At 52.1% G+C, this 20,452-nt stretch overlaps 1 protein-coding gene across 20 annotated transcripts in view; it reads left to right on the plus strand.

Moving 5' to 3' along the window:
* LOC101327768 (copine-9) overlaps positions 1 to 20,452 on the plus strand; it is a 41,810-nt gene that overhangs the window by 20,217 nt on the left and 1,141 nt on the right. For 7 of the 20 annotated variants that reach the window (XM_073787620.1, XM_073787623.1, XM_033865355.2 and 4 more), the window contains 11 exons: positions 7,883 to 8,491; positions 12,433 to 13,392; positions 14,230 to 14,392; positions 14,926 to 15,057; positions 15,432 to 15,578; positions 16,362 to 16,671; positions 17,001 to 17,321; positions 17,644 to 17,928; positions 18,426 to 18,573; positions 19,153 to 19,510; positions 19,857 to 20,011. In XM_073787620.1, the coding sequence (XP_073643721.1) occupies positions 7,883 to 8,491; positions 12,433 to 13,392; positions 14,230 to 14,392; positions 14,926 to 15,057; positions 15,432 to 15,578; positions 16,362 to 16,671; positions 17,001 to 17,321; positions 17,644 to 17,928; positions 18,426 to 18,573; positions 19,153 to 19,510; positions 19,857 to 20,011 (3,588 nt within the window). Of the gene's footprint in view, positions 1 to 3; positions 107 to 810; positions 869 to 1,241; positions 1,378 to 3,125; positions 5,969 to 7,882; positions 8,492 to 12,432; positions 13,393 to 14,229; positions 14,393 to 14,925; positions 15,058 to 15,431; positions 15,579 to 16,361; positions 16,672 to 17,000; positions 17,322 to 17,643; positions 17,929 to 18,425; positions 18,574 to 19,152; positions 19,511 to 19,856; positions 20,012 to 20,452 lie in introns of those variants that run through there. The other 13 variants (XM_073787619.1, XM_033865353.2, XM_033865347.2 and 10 more) reach the window with 13 other exon arrangements.

The following is a 20,452-nucleotide window of genomic DNA, read 5'->3' on the forward strand; positions in this document are numbered from 1 at the left end:
CAGGGCTGCAGCCAAGATCTCTGATGGTTCTCAGTACTATGTTCTGCTCATCATCACTGATGGGGTCATCTCTGACATGACACAGACCAAGGAGGCCATTGTCAGTGTGAGTCTGAGGAGGAGGGCTTGGAAGGGAGGGGTCACTGTTAATAACCGTGAAGGGGTTGAGATTTTACCCTACACGCAAGCTAACAAGTTAACCTGCCAGTTTCATGGATGCTGGCAGCAGACACAAAAGCAAAGGACTTTGGGACTTCCCTGGTGGTCCAGTGGTTAAGACTCTGTGCTTCCACTGCAGGGGGTATGGGTTCGATCCCTGGTTGGGGAACTAAGATCCCACATGCCATGCAGCGTGGCCAAAAAAAGCAAAGGACTTTGCTATTCCCAGCAATAGCAGTAGCTCAACTATCAGCATTGGCTCTGATTCACTAAGTCCCGCTTCCCACAAGATAATGTGCAGAGGGCCAGATGACACCTGTACCCACAGTGGGTTGCATTATAGAACAGAAACCCTAAGTGTAGAGAACCCGAGTCTTTTATAATGGGCAGTAAGCATGCCTTCCCTTTGTTCCAGTGCGAGATATTATACTGGACAGTAAACAAACCTGCCCTTTGCTCTGTAGGAAGACACTGTATCTTTCAAGGCAGTTACATATGGAGACATCCTTGAAAAGATAATCTGACACAAAGGGAATCAGTGCCTCTGCTTGTAAGATGTGCAGAAACATCACACACACAGAATTGTCTCCCAACAGCCACTTCCCTTGTTATGCCTGCTCACCCCAACCATTTACCCTCTTTCCCTCACAGGCCTCCTCACTGCCCATGTCCATCATTATTGTCGGTGTGGGACCAGCCATGTTTGAGGGTAAGATGGGGGGTGTCCATGAGTGGGACCAATAACGGGAAAATAGGGGAGGATCTGGGCACCCAGGCCTGCCTCATAGAAAAGATAGGATGGATACCTGTGCTGGAATTTGGCCAAGTCACAGACCTTCTCTGAACCTGTTTCCTCATCATAACCAAGGCTGTTCATACAAATACTTCCCTCCTGGGGTTCCTGGGATGAAGGAATGCGTGGGAGGGCATAATAAGAACTCCATTACAATGCCTAATATTTGTAGGACTTTGATACAACCGTTAGGCATTCTCATGATGACTCCAAAGGGGAGCTAAGAGGGAGGGGGCAGCATGGGTTGGTGTGGGAAAGGCCAATCAGCTGAGGGGTGTCTTTTCCGCAGCAATGGAAGAGTTGGATGGTGATGACGTGCGCGTGTCCTCTAGGGGACGCTATGCAGAGCGGGACATCGTTCAGGTAGACCTGACCCGGGAGAGGAAGTCATGGAGTCAAAAGGCACGGTGGGAAGGAGAGGCTAAGTTAGCAGCTGTTCTCCTTTACTGCCTTCTTAATCACCTGCCTTTCTTCCCTTCACTCTTTCAGCCTACCTACATTCATTCAACAAACTCTTTTTGAGAAACAGGCAGGTTGCTGCAGCCATCGTGGATTCATAGTGTAGGAGATCCCAAGGCTCCTGCCCTCTAGTGGAGGCAGCCAATAATAATCACACATCTCATTAGATTGTGATAGGTGCTCCAGAGGGACAGCAAATGCCACAATGAGAGCCTATAACAGGGACCTGATTAGGTAGGGTAGTCAGGGAAGGCTACTACGAGGGAATGACATATGAGCTGAAATCTAAAGGAGGTATAAGCATTACAGGTAGAGAAGCAGCACGTGAGAAGGCCCTTAGGCTCAAAAGAACTTGCCCAATCATGGAGAGGGCAAGAGGCCAGGGTGGCAGGATCACAGGGAGTGAGAGGAAGAGGAAGCCAAGGCCTTGCCAGTCATGGTGAAGCTCAGAGCTTTGTTCTAAAAGAACTGGAAAGCTCTTGAAGGATTTTACGTAGAGAAGTGGGGTGGTCAGACTTGCATTTTAAGACATGCAGAGATGCTGCAGGACGGTGGACTATAGCAGGGCAAGAGAGAAGGCAGGTAGACCCGTTAATGAGGAAGCCTTTGAAGTAGTACAGGGGATTTGGATGGGAATGGAAGCAGTAAGGATGGAAAGAAGAAGCATTTTCAAAAGATTATTTAAGAAAAATTTCCAAGAGTTGAAGATTTGATTAAATGGTGACAGGGAGCAGGGCTTCAAGGATGATTCTCAGTTTTCTATACTGAGCCACTGGGTGAGTGATAATCCCATTTACTGGTAAAGAGAAAGCTGGAGGAGGAGCAGATTTGGCAGACAAGCCTAGAATTCCGTTGTAAACACATTGGGCTTGAGGTATCTAAGACCAATGAAAGGAGATGTGATATGGACAAGTAAATATGTGGCTCTGGGCCTTAAAAAAGAGGTCAGGGATGGATGTATAAATTGGGGAGTCATCAGGGAACAGGTTTTTTTTTTTTTAATTGAAGTATAGTTGATTTACAATATGTTTCAGGTATACAGCATAGTGATTCAGTATTTTTAGTCTATAATCCATTAAACGTTATTACAAGATAAAAGCTATAATTCCCTGTGTTATACAATATATCCTTGTTGCTTATCTATTTTATACATAGTAGTTTGTATCTCGTAATCCAGGGAACAGTTTGTAAAGTCACAGAAGTGTATGAAATCACCCAGGAAGAGAACTGAGAGAGAGAAGGCACCAGATTTAGAGATTAGGTAGACCCAGAGGACTGGGGGTGGGGGTGGGGGGAAAGGCATCCAGAAAGGTAGGAGAATCTAGAAGAATGTAATGTGTCAAGAGGGGGAAGCGTTCAGGAAGATTATGGTCAAATGTAATAGAAAGCTAAAGAGGAGTCAGCAAGATGAGGCTGACAATCATTGCCCTCTGGACTAATTTGGGAAAATGGTGCTGTTGACATCGTTAGCGAGAGCAGTTTCAGTAGACTACATGAAGCCAAATTAGAGTGGGTTGAGGGTGAACAGAAGGTGAAAAAAAAAGTGGGTGGAGAGAAAGCAAATGTAGAAAGCTCCTCAAGATGGGGGAGAGAGATAGTGTGATATTTGGAAAGAGATGTTAGGGGGTCAAAGAGGAAGCCTCCCTACTGCTGCCTTCCCCACTCCCCTCTCTTCTGTCCACCACCCACATCTGATTGTCTGTGCCTGTCCCAGTTCGTCCCATTCCGAGACTATGTCGACCGGTCAGGGAACCAGGTGCTGAGCATGGCCCGACTAGCCAAGGACGTGCTGGCCGAGATCCCAGAGCAGCTACTGTCCTATATGCGCACCAGGGACATCCAGCCTCGCCCTCCACCCCCTGCCAACCCCAGGCCGACGCCAGCTCCAGAGCATCCCTGAATAGCCCACCTATCCAAAGCCTAGCAGCCTGCTCACCTGCCCACCCACTGCTTCTGCTGAAAGCCAGAGGCACCTGGAACCCTGGACCTCACTGGAAGGCCAGCTTGGAGGATCGGTACTGGCTGGTCGAGCCCTCTGCCCCCTCAACCATAGGAGGGCCTGGCACTCCCTGCCTTCATGCCAATAATAAAGCTGATCTCTACTGCAGTTCTGTCTCATGGGTCTTGGGGAGGGAGGGACCCAGGATCTGGGGCCACACCAAGAGAAGGAGGGGGCAAGGACAGTTTCAGCTAGGGTTCATCCCCATCCTAACACACATTCATCTAACACTTGAGACATTCTTCAAATACGTTAAGGAACAAGTGAATCTTTATGTGTGTACATTTTTTCTGAGGGGAGAGGCCCATAGCTTTTATCAGATTCTAAAAGGGGTTCTTGACCTCCAAAGGGGTCAGCTTTAAGATGATTCTGTATAACTCTGCTCTAATCCATCTAGTCCAAGTTTTTTGAGTGAGGATAATAAAAGAGTAGATATTTTCTTTGAGTATTCACTACACGTCAGACACTATGCTAGGTGATTTACAGGTATCATCTTATTCAATCCTCACAACAATCCTGTGAGGTAAGCACTATTTTATCTCCATTTTACACATGAAGAAACTAAGGCTCAGAGCGGTTAAGTCACTTATTGTAGAGAACCCAACAGTTTGACTCCGGATCCAAAGATCTTAATCAGCAAACCTCTTCCTGGTGTGTTAATTTTATAAGGATGTTTGGGGGAAGACACTGTATATGAAAACACATACTTTATAGTGGGTCAACTGCAAGGTTTGTATTAAGATAACATAGAAGTTTCCAGATGCTTTGGGCTTTGCCCCAGAACCCTGGCAGAATCTTTCACGCTCGCCGTTGGTGGCAAAACTGGACAGGCTCAGCAACAAGTATTGTTTAACAAGTGGACTCTTCCTGGCCCCCAAGTTCTCCGAAGCCCCCAAGAACTGACAACAGAGTTGTCGAGCTCAGCTTTACAAATAAGTAAAGGTAGGTGAGGAAGAATTTAACGACTTGCCCAAATTCACATAGCTACTAAGTGGCCCAGTCACATTAAAAGCAGCTCTGTTTTTTTGTTTATTTTTTTTTATTTTTCGGTACGCGGGCCTCTCACTGCTGTGGCCTCTCCCGTTGCGGAGCACAGGCTCCGGACGCGCAGGCTCAGCGGCCATGGTTCACGGGCCCAGCCGCTCCGCGGCATGTGGGACCTTCCCGGACCGGGGCACGAACCCGTGTTCCCTGCATCGGCAGGCAGACTCTCAACCACTGTGCCACCAGGGAAGCCCGCAGCTCTGTTTTGACCCTATCTTCCAACCGGCAACCCGTAGCCATGAAGCATTTCCCCGCCTACCTACAGGGTTCCAGCATCTGAATCTCATTTTACCTTACACAACCCCTTTCACGCCCCACCAGCCTTCCGCACCACCCCCAATCAGGCAGCTACTTTCAGATTCACACCTTTTTCTCCAGCCCTGCCCCTTTACCTTTTCCAAGCCCCACCGTTTACCTTCAGCCTCACATCGTTTTTCCCAGCTATATCCTTTCCCCCAGCCCATCTCCAAGTTCCAGGCCCACCCAAAGCCCCGCCCTTTCTTTTCTGAGGCCCACTTTTCTGTTTAGTCCCACGCTTCACCCCCCGTTCAGCCCCTATTCTCCTTACTGGGGGTCTGCTTTACAGATGGCCCCGCCCACTCTCCGCAAACCCCGCCCCGTAGACTGGTTTATTCTCTTCCAGCCCCGCCCCGCCCCTACCTATAACTTCGGGTCCCCCTTAGGCTCCTGTCCGCGTCCCTCTTGCTCTTGGCCCTGCCCCCAGTCCCGCCCCGTGGCTCCCGCCCCGCCTCGCCGCCTTCCTCCGAGACCAAGGCCAGGTCCCTACCGCAGCCGCGGCGCCAGCAGGAGGGAGAGAAGGAGGAGGGGGGGGAGAGAGGCAGAGGGGGAAGGGAGAAGGGCGGGCTCCTCACGCCCAGTCCGCGCTCACCGTACGTGGTCGCAGATTCGCTACAAACGGCCCCACCACTCCGGGTCCCGAGTACCGCAACTTCGGTCTCCAGAGACTCAGCTCTAAGATGGAGGTGCTAGAAAAGCCATGTAGGGTGTCCAGGGGCACTTCCGAATCCCAGAGAATGGCCTCTCGAGCCTCAGCGGGCGGGCGGGGATGTGTGGCGAAAGTGCAGCTCGGCAGCGTTGCGGCGTCGCGTTTACCCTGCGCAGACGCCGTCGCCGCCGCTGCTGCCGCCGCCGCTGCCACTGCCTTTGCCGCCACCGTCTCCGCCGCCGCCGTCCCCGCGCTGCCTCCGGGAGCCTCCATTGTTCCGGCGGTGCTGGGTCCCGAGACCGGGCAACCTAGGGGCTTTCGAAAGGGGCGGCGGCCGCCGCAATTGAAAGACCGGGGCGCCGGCGGGACTGGGAGCGGCAGGGGTCAGCGCGGGAATCCCAGGGAGCCGGGCCAGAGCGTGGGGCGGCAGGGGGTCGGGGTGGCGAGGTCTGCAGTCTCCGGAATTGGGGCTCCCCATCCCCGGCCCGTCTTTCCCCGCCGGCCTCCCCTAGTGGGGTCGGAGCCCCGGCGGGCGCCCTCGGCAATGAGCCCGGACTCGAGGTGGCCGGTGAGTGCGGGCCAGGGACGAGGGCGGGAGTGGCCAGCCGGGAAGGGGTAGGCTACTTTCGTGGGGCGCGCACTGAGCTGCCCAGCCCGAGTACCCTCGGGCCACTCCAGCCCGGAGAACTGACAGTGCATTCGCTCACAGCCTGCATTCCGGGCAACACTGTATCCTTCGGGGTTGCCTGGGGCTGCCTGGGCCAATGGCAGGAGAAGAGCCTTGTTTAACATTTTACATTTCGACAAAGGGGAAACGTAGCCGCATCCGGGAGAGGGCTGCGGGCACCGCCCGGCCCGGCCTAATCCCTCTGGCCTCCGCCCCCTACTTCCTCCAGCCCTCGGAGCGCCTGGGGCAGATGCCGCCGCCATACCCCTGGGCCGGGGCCCTCCCCACGGGCTTTCGGGTCTAAGTTGCCTTGTCTCTCCTCTGTGCTTCTGTTTCTGAGTCCCAGCGGGACGTTTGCTGGGGGTTTCTGTGCTGATTAGGGAGCCAGCCGGGGCAGCAGAGCTGCAGCGTTCACCAGGGACTCATCATAGAAAGAGGAGAGTTTGTTTGTGCTTCTGATTGGTTTGTTTAAAGACAGGTGCAGGTAGGAAGTAGGGGCGAGTTTAAGGAGTAGTTTTACTGATATGACAATCTGGGGCTTTGACGGAGAGACTGGAGCAGCTCACTAGCTTGGTTAAGTCGCAGGAGAGGAGCCAACAAGGACCGTTATTAATCAGGGAGCTCAGGGTGGCTTTGCTTGGAATGGTGCCAAGACCACAGTTAAATTGTTGCACTCAGCTAGGCCTGGAGAAATTGGGGCAGTCTCTCTGACCAAGCTGGGCTTCCTGGGGGCTGGTGCCATCTGCTGTCTCCACTCACCCAGGAACACTGGAGAGGAGGAAGGGAGGGCTCTGAGGACCAGCATGGAGCTGAGTGTGCCTGGATTGTCATGTTCCTGTTTGTACCCTTAGGGCCTGGTGCCACTCCCAGGGCCAGGGCATAGGCTTACCGTAAAGGCCTCAGAAATTAACTAATTCTTTCTGTAACCCAGTGATTTCTGCTGGAGTCCAGGACCAAATCATTGGCTACCTGTTCAAACTTCTGCATGGGCTGACACTAGCCTTCATCCATCTCATCTCCAGAACTGGTGATCCCCTCATTTAGCTATTCATTCAACAGATTATTTATTCATTGGCCAAAACAACACTACATGCCAGGTACTGGGGATACAGAGGTGGGTAGGCTCTGGTGTCTGCACTGCACAGCTCCCAGTCTAATGGGAGGAGACAGAGAACTTCCAGTGTGGTGAATGCCATGGTGGAGGTGAGGATGAAATGCTGGGGAAACACAGCTCTCCATGGGAGAGACAAAGAAGCATAACAGGAGTGACATTCGAGCCATGTTTTGAAGAATGAGTGGGAGCTCACTAATCAGGGAGGTTGGAAGGCATTCTAAATAGAGATCATCTTGCAGGAATGAGAGGTTGTAACATTCAGGGACTGGCAAGTTGTCCTGGTTAGACAGAAACACAGCTGTAACTGGTGAAAAGAATCTAGAAAGGAGGACTAAGGCCACACAGTGAAAGGAGCACCTTGAATATCATCATAAGGAATTTGGATATTATCCTGAAGTAAGTGGGGAACATCAGGAGGATGCTTTTAATCAAGAGACTAACATGATCGTTTCTACTTGGTAGAAAGATCGTTCTGGACACATTGTGTGAGATTAGGCTAGACGAACTCAGACACAGAGCAGGATGATCAGGCAAGAGGTGATAAGGCCGAGACTATGGCCATGTTGTGGAGGAGGGGGCATTTGGAGCTGCTGTAGAGGTTGGCTGGCCAGGACCCTTGGGGAGAGGGAGGGCTGGAGAGAGTGGAGTGGGTGGCCAGGAACTCTTCCCTCGGCCTGTGCTAACTGATCTGTACATTCTAGATGTGACAGCATGGGGGTGGACTTTGACGTGAAGACTTTCTGCCACAACTTGCGGGCAACTAAGCCACCGTATGAGTGCCCTGTGGAGACCTGCCGCAAGGTCTACAAGAGTTACAGTGGTATTGAGTACCACCTGTACCACTATGACCATGACAACCCACCGCCCCCACAGCAGACTCCACTCCGAAAGCACAAGAAGAAGGGGCGCCAGTCACGCCCAGCCAACAAGCAGTCACCCACCCCCTCAGAGGTATCCCAGTCGCCCAGCCGTGAGGTGATGAGTTACGCACAGGCCCAGCGCATGGTGGAGGTGGACCTGCACGGCCGCGTCCACCGCATCAGCATCTTTGACAACCTGGATGTGGTGTCAGAAGATGAGGAGGCCCCTGAGGAGGCCCCTGAGAACGGCAGCAATAAGGAGAACACTGAGACACCGGCTGCTACTCCCAAGTCAGGCAAGCATAAGAACAAGGAGAAGCGCAAGGACTCCAACCATCACCATCACCACAATGCTTCTGCAAGCACCACTCCCAAGCTGCCAGAGGTGGTGTACCGGGAGTTGGAGCAGGATACCCCTGATGCCCCGCCCCGGCCAACTTCCTATTACCGGTAAGGCCGCCTCCACCTCCCAACTCTGGAAAACTGGTCAAGCAGGGCTCAGGAGTCAAAGATAGGTGATAGGCAGTGGCAGGGGTAAAGCACAGCAGAAGCACACTGGTCCTGCCAAGGCATAAAAGTGCCCCAGCCAATGATGGCACTTGGTCTACACTGCCACATGCCAGGCCCTGCACTGGGTGCCTTATAGCCATTCCATTATTTTATTCTCACAACTTACTCAGGTAGGTATTGTTCTGATTTCACAGATGAGGAAACCACGGTCCAGAAAAAGGACCGAGAAGTCACATGTCAGTAGATAGCTGACAAACCCAGGTTCCTCTGACTCCAAAGCTGCACTATTTCCACAGTATCAAAAGGTCCCATTTTTTGTTCCTGACTCTTTCTACTCCATCACTCTGTGATCTTGGGAAAGGCATCCAGCTTTTGGTGTTGCAGTGACCCCATCTGCAGAGTAGGTATAATATTCCTCTGGTAGCCTACAGGTACAAGACTAGGGACAATGATTTCATAAGGTTATAAAATCAGTTTGTAAATCTAAAGAAGTAATTTTCCCATTACTTGTTCTGTTATTGTCACCCATCCTTTAGCCTGCGTAAGCAGTATTTTCATCGCCTATGTTTTGTACTCCTCCAAGGACCCTTTTATTTGTTTCATTTAACTGTTTCTTAGTACCCCACTTCCTTCCAAAAATTAGTCACAGTGGCTCCTAATAAAGTCACAGGCATAGGGCTTCCCTGGTGACGCAGTGGTTGGGAATCCACCTGCCAACGCAGGGGACACGGGTTCGAGCCCTGGTCCGGGAAGATCCCACATGCCGTGGAGCAGCTAAGCCCGTGCGCCACAACTACTGAGCCTGTGCTCTAGAGCCTGCAAGCCACGACTGCTGAGGCTTGTGTGCCTGGAGCCCATGCTCCGTGACAGGAGGGGCCACTGCAGTGAGAAGCCCGCGTGCAGCAACAAAGACCCAATGCACCAAAAATAAATAAATAAATTAATTAATTAATATTTTTAAAAAGTCACAGGCATAAGGCTAAATTCCTTTAACTTGAGGTAAAAAAATGAAGGAGTGGGGAAGTGTGGTGGTGGAACTACATACAGAAACCCTAGCTGAAGGATGGAATAAAAACCAAGTGTAAAATTTCTTAGAGTCTTGGCATCCAAGTCAAAGAGGGCATTTGGGTGAGTTAGTTAAGGAGCCATCTTTGGTGTCAGCTAATCAGAAAGCCTGATCTCTGACAAGGACTTGTTGTAAAGGTTTTTATATGAAAGGTAGTTTTTACCAGAAGGGCAACCCATGTGATGTTATACTAAATCTCAGTTTTTTAAAAGCAAATCTTTGGGAACTCAAGTAATTTGGCCCAATGCGTCACTCTCCTCTCACCGCTGTTCACATGCTAGCCAGTCTCTTCTTCCTCTCTTCCATCCTTTCATCTGTTCAGCCCAGCTCCGTTTCCCTCTGGCTTTCTACTGCCTCTCTTGTCTGTTAGTACTGACTGCCATGCCCACCTCCCAACACACAGACCCCTCTCTGGGCCTGCCCTCTCTCCTAATGGCTCTTCAGTGCTCTTGGCTCCAGTAAGCAGCCCAGCCCAGCTCCTCTGCTCCTTTTCTTCACCCCTCCACTCAGATTCACTCTTTCCTCGGGGGAATCAGATCTGTTCTCCAGGCAGCAGCTTTCAGCTGGTGCACTGCAATCAGTTGGGAGGTGTGTTGCATGTAATTTGTTACTACTGTTAGCAGAACTGCCTCTTTTGGAAATGATTTACTTTTTATATAAATGTAAGAAGATTTGAGGTCATCCCTCTAATAACACCACTTGCTCTTGCTCACATCTGGTATGCTTTCTTGAGGGGGAGAGAGAGGGTGGAGTGTCAGCTGCCGTGTCAGGAATTGTACGTGACATGCAGCCTACCTTATCTGCGCCACACCCTGTAATCTTGGTGCATGGTGGGAGTGTGTTATGCACCATCACATAATGTCACGTGTGTCGTGGCAGAGAAAAGGTTGAGAGCTGGTGCCAAGGCCTGGAAGGGACCAGATGTTTCACACTAGCCCTGAGCCACACCCTTTTTCAAGGATGAGGACATTGCATTCACCTTGGGGAAGAGGTAAAGGGCTAAGGAAGAAGTTGCTTCTGATAGACACAGTATTTTAGTCTGTCCTCCCTTCCACCCCCTAAATGTCTTTCAAACGAGCAACACTGAGCACCTATTTCTGTGTGGTGAATCAGACATGGTTCTTGCCTCTTATCTAATAGTGGAGGAGTTAAGACACAAAAACAGTTATAACGCAAGACAGGGTGGGGCAGATCTATACAAAAACTAATAATAAAGCTAACATTTATTGAGTACTTGCTCCATGCCAGCTACTGTTCTAAGCCCTTTACCTGTAGTAACTCATTTAATGTTCACAACAGCTGTATGAAATAGGTTCAAGTTAGCATCACCATTCTACAGGTGTGGAAACCAAGGCCCAGAGAGATCAGCTCACTCGCCTGCTGTCATCCAGAGCATGGCTCCGGAACCTCTGCTTGCCTGGCCTGCTGTAGCCCCCAGAGCCACATTTCCCTTGTGGAGAGGAGAGGGGAGGCATGGGAACTAACATTTATCTAGGGCCTGCTCTGTGCCACTTGATTTAGCCCATTTGTTTCTCATTCTGTCATCAATAAAACTGAGGTTCAGGGCTTCCCTGGTGGCGCAGTGGTTGAGAGTCCGCCTGCCGATGCAGGGGACACGGGTTCGTGCCCCGGTCCGGGAAGATCCCACATGCCGCGGAGCGGCTGGGCCCGTGAGCCATGGCCGCTGAGCCTGCACGTCCAGAGCCTGTGCTCCACAACGGGAGAGGCCACAGCACTGAGAGGCCCGCGTACCGCAAAAAAAATAAATAAATAAAAATAAGACTGAGGTTCAGAAAAGGGCAGTGATGTCCTCCTAAATGCCACAGAGTAACAGAGCCAGGATGTAAATCCAGGTTTGTTAGAGGGCAAAGCCCTGTTCTTTCCGTTGTAGCTCCCTGTAGCTTTACAACACCAGGGTCAGGCCACCTAGAGTGTGCATGGCAAGGGGGTGGGGAGCCTACTTTGTATCCCAGGCACCTGGAGCAATCCTTAGCTGCAGCCCTGCTGGCCCACTGAGTGCTGTGAAGTGGAGTTTGAATCCTCACTCTGCCACTTCCTGGTTGTGTGAACTAACTGTGTTGGGTAGTTAATTAACTTCTCAAAGCTTCCAGTTTCCTCATCTATAAAGTGAGGAGAGTAAAAACATTGACCCTATGGCTATGGGGAAAATAAATGTGATAACTTAGCACAATGCCTAGCTTATAGTAAATGCTCAGTAAATCTTAGTTATTCTGACTGTTATTTCCCAAGGTTATCCAGAGAGTAAAGAGTACCTAGAGTTTGAGGGAGCCCTGAGCTGATGCTGGTACCAGCTAACAGAAGACCTACAGCAGCTGCATTCAGGACATAGCCAGTTGGTGCTAAAACAACTTATGTATGATTTGCAAATGAAAACTGAGGACCTTCCTTCCTCTGACTCCTTGTATCATCACCCAGACCACCCCAATAATGGGTCCTAGCTGCCCCATCCTTCAGGAGTCTGGCTGAGCCTCTGCACCTCAAAGGAGGCAGTGTAGCAGCTAGGACATGAGCTTTGAAATCGGCATGGTTGGGTTCATATCCCAGTTCTGCCACTTTCTCACAAGAGGACCAGGGCAGGTGAATTAACCTCCCCAAATGTAAGTTTTCCTTTTCTGCAAAATAAGAATGCTTATAGGACTTAGAGTGCCTGGGGTAAAGGTGAGGATAGAATCAGACAACACAGACGTAAAGGCACAGGCCTAGAATAGGGTCAGTACTTGGCACATATAACCCATGGTCTTTAAAGGAGGGAAATCTCAACCTTCTGGTGCTGAGCTGCCTATGTGCACTGCAGGTACATCGAGAAGTCGGCGGAAGAGCTGGATGAGGAAGTAGAGTATGACATGGATGAGGAGGACTACATCTGGCTGGATATCATGAACGAGCGGCGGAAGACGGAGGGTGTGAGTCCCATTCCGCAGGAAATCTTTGAGTACTTAATGGACCGGCTGGAGAAAGAGTCCTACTTTGAGAGCCACAATAAAGGCGACCCCAATGCGCTCGTGGATGAGGATGCAGTGTGCTGTATCTGCAATGATGGTGAGTGCCAGAACAGCAATGTCATCCTCTTCTGTGACATGTGCAACCTGGCTGTGCACCAGGAGTGCTACGGTGTCCCCTACATCCCTGAGGGCCAGTGGCTGTGCCGCCGCTGCCTACAGTCACCCTCCCGTGCTGTGGACTGCGCCCTGTGCCCCAACAAGGGCGGTGCCTTCAAGCAGACAGATGATGGGCGCTGGGCCCATGTGGTGTGTGCCCTGTGGATCCCTGAGGTCTGCTTCGCCAACACGGTCTTCCTGGAGCCTATCGACAGCATCGAGCACATCCCGCCAGCTCGCTGGAAGCTGACCTGCTACATTTGCAAACAGCGGGGCTCAGGGGCCTGCATCCAGTGCCACAAGGCCAACTGCTACACAGCCTTCCATGTGACGTGTGCCCAGCAGGCTGGCCTTTACATGAAGATGGAGCCTGTGCGGGAGACGGGTGCCAATGGCACCTCCTTCAGCGTCCGCAAGACTGCCTACTGCGACATCCATACGCCTCCAGGTTCAGCACGCCGCCTGCCTGCCCTGTCCCACAGCGAGGGGGAGGAGGAGGAGGAGGAGGAGGAGGAGGAGGGTAAGAGTTGGAGCTCAGAGAAGGTCAAGAAGGCCAAGGCCAAGTCCCGGATCAAGATGAAGAAGGCGCGGAAGATCTTGGCGGAGAAACGGGCAGCAGCACCTGTGGTGTCTGTGCCCTGCATCCCACCACACAGGTATGAGGGGAGCAGGTGGACAGGCTGTTGAGGGAAGAAGCCCTGTTGGAGACTGACAGCCCCCTGAGTGGAGTGACAGGGTTGGGGTATCTTCTTCCTATCAGGAGCTACATAGAAGTTTTGGGGTTTTTTTGCTTTTTGTTTTTAATATCAAAAGAGATGAGCTCTAGCAGGTCACCTGGCTTTTACACTAGGAAACAGAAACTTCAGCTTTTATCTGGCAGACCTAACGTGTTTTAAACTGCCTTCCGTTTTGATGAGGTGGTTTAAGTTAGGAAGAAAGAGGCTGGAATAGCTACCAGCCACAGTGGAAGAAATGGTCCGACTCTGAAGGGAGAATGGAATGAAGAAGGGGGACGGATACGCTCTAGGAATCGTGAAACGGTTGCTGCCACAAATAAGTCCAAATGAGGGCTACAGTCATCAGTTACTTTTTACTCTCTCTTGTGCTATATAGTCGATTTCCTATAGTTTACTGCTGTACAGTAATACTTCATCTTAAAACCTTCCCAGGCTCAGTCTGAGTTGGGTATCCCAGGGTCAAATAGCACTCTGGGCTGCAATGACAAGAGCAGTCTTAGGGGCAGGCTCCCTGACCCACTGGGGAACAGAATTATGGATCTGGCTTAGAGCTGGGAGCTTGGCTCCCTGTCTGCTGAGTTGCCATTGACAGCTCTCTTCGCTCTTCTTTGCCTTAGCCCAGTGTCATAGGCCTTTTTGACAGTAGATTTATTCCCTATTTAGCCCCACTCAGAAACTCTCATTAGCCAGAGACCACTGTTCTGCTTAAGAAAATCAGGGCCCAAGAGGTTTTTCTCTTTGCTCTCCGCTTCCCAGGCTCAGTAAAATCACTAACCGCCTGACCATCCAAAGGAAGAGCCAGTTCATGCAGAGGCTGCACAGCTACTGGACGCTGAAGAGGCAGTCACGGAATGGGGTCCCACTGCTGCGTCGCCTGCAGACACACCTGCAGTCGCAGAGGAACTGTGACCAAGTTGGGGTACTGTGTCAGATTCCCTGTGGGCTGTAGGAACTAGTGCCAGGGGCACGAGGACAGAGATTTTGGGGGGGCCGTACCGCCCGGCATGTGGGATCTTAGTTCCCCGACCAGGGATCGAACCCGCACCCCCTGCCTTGGAAGCGTGGAGTCTTAACCACTGGACCGCCAGGGAAGTCCCCAAGGACAGAGATTTGTGACTGTTTCCAGTTTCCAGTGTCTGAGGGCTTGGGCTGTTTCCTCCTTTAAACTAGGCCTCAAAGCAAGCTCAGGATGAAATCCTTACAGATGATTTTTAACGCATTTTTCCTATGTGTTCATCTGTTCGTTCACAGCAAGCATATACTGAGCACCGACTCTGTGCTGGGCCTAGGGGCCATGTGGGTTGAGGAGCTTCCACTTCAGTTAGTTAGTGAGCCTACCAGTAAATCCCTGTGCTCCCTCCTTTGGCTTTGCCTGCCCTTGACCCAAGCTTCCTGGGCTCTCGTCCCCTCTGGCTCTCTCATCATTTCCTGATCCCTCTTTTGCCTCTTCAGAGAGATTCTGAGGACAAGAACTGGGCCCTCAAAGAACAGCTCAAGTCCTGGCAGCGGCTTCGGCACGACCTGGAGCGAGCCCGGCTGCTGGTGGAGCTGATCCGCAAGCGGGAGAAACTCAAAAGGGAGACGGTGAGTGCTCCTGGGCCAACTCTTTTTTACAGTAGAGAAAACAGACCCAGGAAAACAGAAAACATGGACAAGTATGTGTCACCTGTCCAGGAAGCAACAGGGCTGATGCGGGAGTCAGGTCTCGTGAGCTCAGTTTGCTCTCAAGCCCACCGGAAGCAGAATGTCGCAGGAGAGTGTGACCGGAAGCCTAAATTATGTGATGCAGGTAGCTGGTGCTGGGAGCTCAAGGAAGGGAAAGTCCAGAGGAGTCAAGTACACCGAGCTGTGTAGGGTGGGAAGGAAGGCGAGTTCCCATACCAGCTACAGCCATCTCCTCAGACCTCTCTGCCAAGGGACGGCCTAGGCCTGGCTGATCGGGCCTTTATGTGTGTCAGATCAAGGTCCAGCAGATTGCCATGGAGATGCAGCTGACCCCTTTCCTCATCCTCCTTCGAAAAACCCTGGAGCAGCTCCAAGAGAAGGACACAGGCAACATCTTCAGCGAGCCGGTCCCTCTGTCTGAGGTAACCGAATTGGACGAAGTAAGAATCCCTTCCCCTCACTCCACCTTCTTTCTGTTCCTCTCCCAGATGGACCCCCGCTGCAGGTCTGGGCCAGGGACTAGGAGGGGACCTTGAAGAGAGGGGCTGGTGGCTCTGGGGCTCCAGGATGAACTGGAGCCACATGCATCACCTGGACTCTGTCTTGTCCCTGTCATATCCCAAGGGCCCAGAATGGGAGGCAATCTGCACTCCTTCCCCAGAGGCAGGGACTGAGTCTGCCAAATGAATTATCCCAGGGCAGGAAGACACTTTCCGGGTGCTGAACCCTAGAACGGAGAATTTAGAAGGCTCAGCACCTAAAGAACCATCTCTGAAGCCCTAGGTCCTGACTGGCAGACTCTTCTCTCTAAAAGGTATAAAATGAGAGGCCTGAGGCAGCAGCCTCCTTATAAGTCTTAATGATAAGTAAAGAGAGCTATAGGAATGCAAGGTGGTGTTTTTTTCCAGAGGATTCCCCTAGTCATTTTCTTACTAAAGCGTCATATGGCTCTAGGAGATAGATTTGGCTGTAATTTCATTACTGTTTTCTAGGTGAGGAAAAGAAGGCCCAGAGAGGTTAAGAGGCTTGCCAAGGTCACACAGCTTGTGACTAGTAAAGTCAAGACTAGAATCCGGCTTTCTTTTCCCCTGTGCTGAATGCCTGCCTCTAACTGTGGTGGGAGGAGGTTGCTGGATGCATTTCAAGGGAGGTTATTAGGAACAGGGGTTCAGGGGGAATGAGGAACGTATCTCCACTTAGCTACACCTACCGTGTTCTCCCAGGTACCTGACTACCTAGACCACATCAAAAAGCCTATGGACTTTTTCACCATGAAGCAGAACTTGGAGGCTTACCGCTACCTGAACTTTGATGATTTTGAGGAGGACTTCAACCTCATCGTCAGCAACTGCCTCAAGTATAATGCCAAGGATACCATCTTCTACCGGGCAGCAGTGCGGCTCCGTGAGCAGGGTGGTGCTGTGCTCCGCCAGGCCCGGCGCCAGGCAGAAAAAATGGGCATTGACTTTGAGACGGGCATGCATATCCCCCACAGCCTGGCTGGAGACGAGGCCTCACACCACACCGAAGATGGTGGGTGATAAGTCACACCTCCACATAGACGCCAATGCCAGGGATGAACAGCTTTCCAAAGTCCCCTCCTGGGAGCAGGCATTGTGTAGGCAGGAAGCAGCTAGGCTGAGCAGTGGCAGGCTATCCCCAGGAATGCGCTCTAAGAAGCCAGACTGGGTGAACGCATAGCAGTCCCTGCCATTGCACATCTCGGTGCTACTGTTTTACAGCTGCTCCTGGTGAGAAGCAGAGGGGGAGAAGAGTGGGTTTCTTGTTGCCTGCCCAGGTTCACGGGGCCCAGAGGACTGCCCTGAGTCTGACCCTTTCCTCCCTATTCCCACCCCTGGCAGCAGAGGAAGAGCGGCTGGTCCTGCTGGAGAACCAGAAGCACTTGCCGGTGGAAGAGCAGCTGAAGCTGTTGCTTGAGCGGCTGGATGAGGTGAATGCCAGTAAGCAGAGCGTGGGCCGCTCAAGGCGTGCAAAGATGATCAAGAAAGAGATGACGGCACTGCGGCGCAAGCTTGCCACCCAGCGGGAAACTGGACGGGATGGGCCTGAGCGGCATGGCCCCTCCAGCCGGGGCAGCCTGACACCCCACCCGGCAGCCTGTGACAAGGACGGGCAGACAGACAGTGCCGCCGAGGAGAGCAGCAGCCAGGAGACAAGCAAAGGTCTGAACCCCGCAGCATGGTGGACCCCGAGGCCAGCCAGACTTTGACTCTGCAGCACACACTCAGCGCCTGCCATGCCCCAGGCAGAGGTCCCTCATGCACAGCCAGCTGCACTCTCTCCCTCAATTCCCCAGTCAAGGGCCTCTTAGCTGCCTCTCTGGCTATTTGTATAAGAGACAATGTTCCCAACTCCATGCCCCCCAGATTATCTCCCCTACTCTAGCTGGAGTTATGGTCCTATATACCCAGGGCCTACCCTGGATGTATGCCCTTCCCACATCAGGCCCCTCACCGACTCTCCTTCTCTCTTTCTCTGCTCCAGGCCTGGGTCCCAACATGTCCTCAACCCCCGCACATGAGGTGGGCAGGAGAACCTCAGTTCTGTTCTCCAAAAAGAACCCGAAGACAGCTGGACCGCCCAAGAGGCCGGGCCGGCCCCCCAAAAACCGGGAGAGCCAGATGACCCCCAGCCACGGAGGCAGTCCTGTGGGGCCCCCCCAGCTCCCCATCATGGGCTCCCTGCGTCAGCGCAAGCGGGGTAGGAGCCCTCGGCCCAGTTCGAGTTCAGACAGCGACAGTGATAAATCCACAGAAGACCCCCCAATGGGTGAGCCTCGCCATCACCCAGCCCCGCAGTAGAGTGAGCAAAGCTGCCATCCTTCCCAATATAACTCCCACCTATCCCTTCATTTGCCCATAATATATCAGAGCTAGAAGGGCCCTTAGGAATCCTTTAATTCCATTCCCTCATTTTACAGATGGGGAAACTGAAGCCCAGAGATGCTGACCCAGCTAGATTCCCATCCAGGGCCCCCCCACCTCCATTGTATCACTTCACCTTTTCTCTTCTTATCCTCCTTGGGGAATCTCCTTTAAGCCATTTGTGTCCTAAGGCCAGTAACTGCCAAGGGAAGTGCAAGGGGTGGGGCAGAGCTGTGGCCAACTGTGGTGGACACTGCCCAGAGCTAGCTCTGCTGGCCAAGGTTGGAGGAATTTTCCAGCACAGAAGTGAAAGCCAAGCTCTAAGTCCCTCTTACCCCCAGTAGATCTCTGATCTACATCTTCCTGACTGATTCCTTCCCTTCCCCCCTCCCCCCAACCAAGACTTACCAGCCAACGGCTTCAGCGGTGGAAACCAGCCAGTAAAGAAGAGTTTCTTGGTGTATCGTAATGACTGCAGCCTTCCTCGGAGCAGCTCGGACTCTGAGTCCAGCAGCAGTAGCAGCAGCAGCGCTGCCTCAGACCGGACCAGGTACCAGTCCTCCGGATCAAGACGCACCTCCGGGATGGCCTTCTAGATTTCCCTATGGGGAGTGGGGTGGCAGCCATTTTAGCCTAGATTAAGATGGCTCAAACCAAAGGTTCTCTGCAAAATAAATGGAATAGATGAGACTGTCACCATAATGAAACAGAGGAGCCCACCCTGTGTTAAGCTGATGGTTTAGAACAGAGGGCATAAACTGGTTCCTTGTGGGCTGGATTTGGCCTGCAGACATTTTGTTTGGCCAGCATAGTCTTAAAAAAAAAAAAAAAAAAAGATTCGGAAGTGGCATATAAAATTCCCAGTTTCTGTAGTCTCTGTAAAAATCAGACTGGCAGTTCTGGCCACTGTTGACTTAAGACGGGCGCATGCATTCAGCACTACTGCTATGTCCAGCCCACTTCAGTCAGATCACCCCCAAGTCCCTGAGGGCATTTGAGTTTGAAATTCTTCAAGTAGCCTCTGCTTTCCAAACGTCTTAGACCCTAGGGGCTTAAAGAAGGGAGGATACCCACCATGCCATTCCCCACTCTTCCCCTCCTTTGAGTTGAGCTTCCCTTTTGTCCACAGCACAACGCCTTCAAAACAAGGCCGGGGCAAGCCCTCCTTCTCTCGGGGCACGTTCCCAGAGGATAGCAGTGAAGATACCTCAGGCACTGAGAACGAGGCCTACTCCGTGGGCACTGGCCGCGGCGTGGGCCACAGCAGTAAGTACGCCTGCCCAAAGCCAGGGGTTCTGGGGGCCCAGTGTCAGGGCCTTGCCAGACCCCGGACTGCTGATCCGCCCCCTCTCTCCCATTCCTGTGAAGTGGTAAGGAAGAGTCTGGGCCGGGGAGCTGGCTGGCTGTCAGAGGATGAGGACTCCCCACTGGATGCTCTGGACCTGGTGTGGGCCAAATGCCGAGGGTATCCATCATACCCAGCTCTGGTAGGCTTCCACTTTTCTTGTCATATCCCTTGTCTTCCAACCCCAGAACACAGACTCAAAAGTAGCAGACTTTTTCTACTCTCTGCTGAGCTGCAGAGCACAGGAGTCTTTGGCAGATAGACACTTAGAGGTCCCTGGTTAGTTTCTCCATCTCTCCCTCTTTCTTCCCTTTGCCCCTTGGGCTCTGAAATAGTTCAGCATGGGAATAAGCCAAGGGTCAGCACTGCAGCCCTAGGAGTGTGGTAACCTTTTTCTGTTCCCACTTCAGACGTAGTCTCCAAATTCTTGGATAGGGTAAGCCTTGGGAAGGAGACTGAACTAAACCAAGGTCTTATTACACCCTTAGATCATTGATCCAAAGATGCCCCGGGAAGGTATGTTCCACCATGGGGTTCCCATCCCTGTGCCCCCACTGGAGGTGCTGAAACTTGGGGAACAGATGACCCAGGAAGCCCGAGAGCATCTCTACCTCGTCCTCTTCTTTGACAACAAGCGAACCTGGTAAGGGAGGAGGGGAGCATTTGATGTGACTCATAGCCACAGATGCAACCCTCGGTATCGGGGCAGGTTGCCAGGGAACTCCAGCAACAGACAGCCTGAGCTGTCATAAATCAGTGGGGGAGGGACTTAGATCTTTGAGCAAAAGGGTTGTGTTGACCAAGAGTCTGAGAGACTGAGCGGGCAGCAGCTGACAGACAGCTGTAGCTAGAAATCAAAGGACCGTGAGTGACTGTGACAAATGTGGGGGTGGCTCCCCACCCAGACTAAAGTGGCTTCTAGACTTACTTTTCCCACCTCTGCCTCCATGGTGACAAGATGGGGATAAAGCAGGCATAATCATTCAGGTTCTGAATGCCTGTTCCGTCACACTTACATGTGTGGTCTCTGGTTGTTAATTGTCTGCAGAGGATGTTTAATGTCAGTTAAGTCTGCCTGGAGCCC

The sequence above is a fragment of the Tursiops truncatus genome, chromosome 10, assembly GCF_011762595.2.
Source record: "Tursiops truncatus isolate mTurTru1 chromosome 10, mTurTru1.mat.Y, whole genome shotgun sequence".
Classification (NCBI taxonomy): domain Eukaryota; kingdom Metazoa; phylum Chordata; class Mammalia; order Artiodactyla; family Delphinidae; genus Tursiops; species Tursiops truncatus.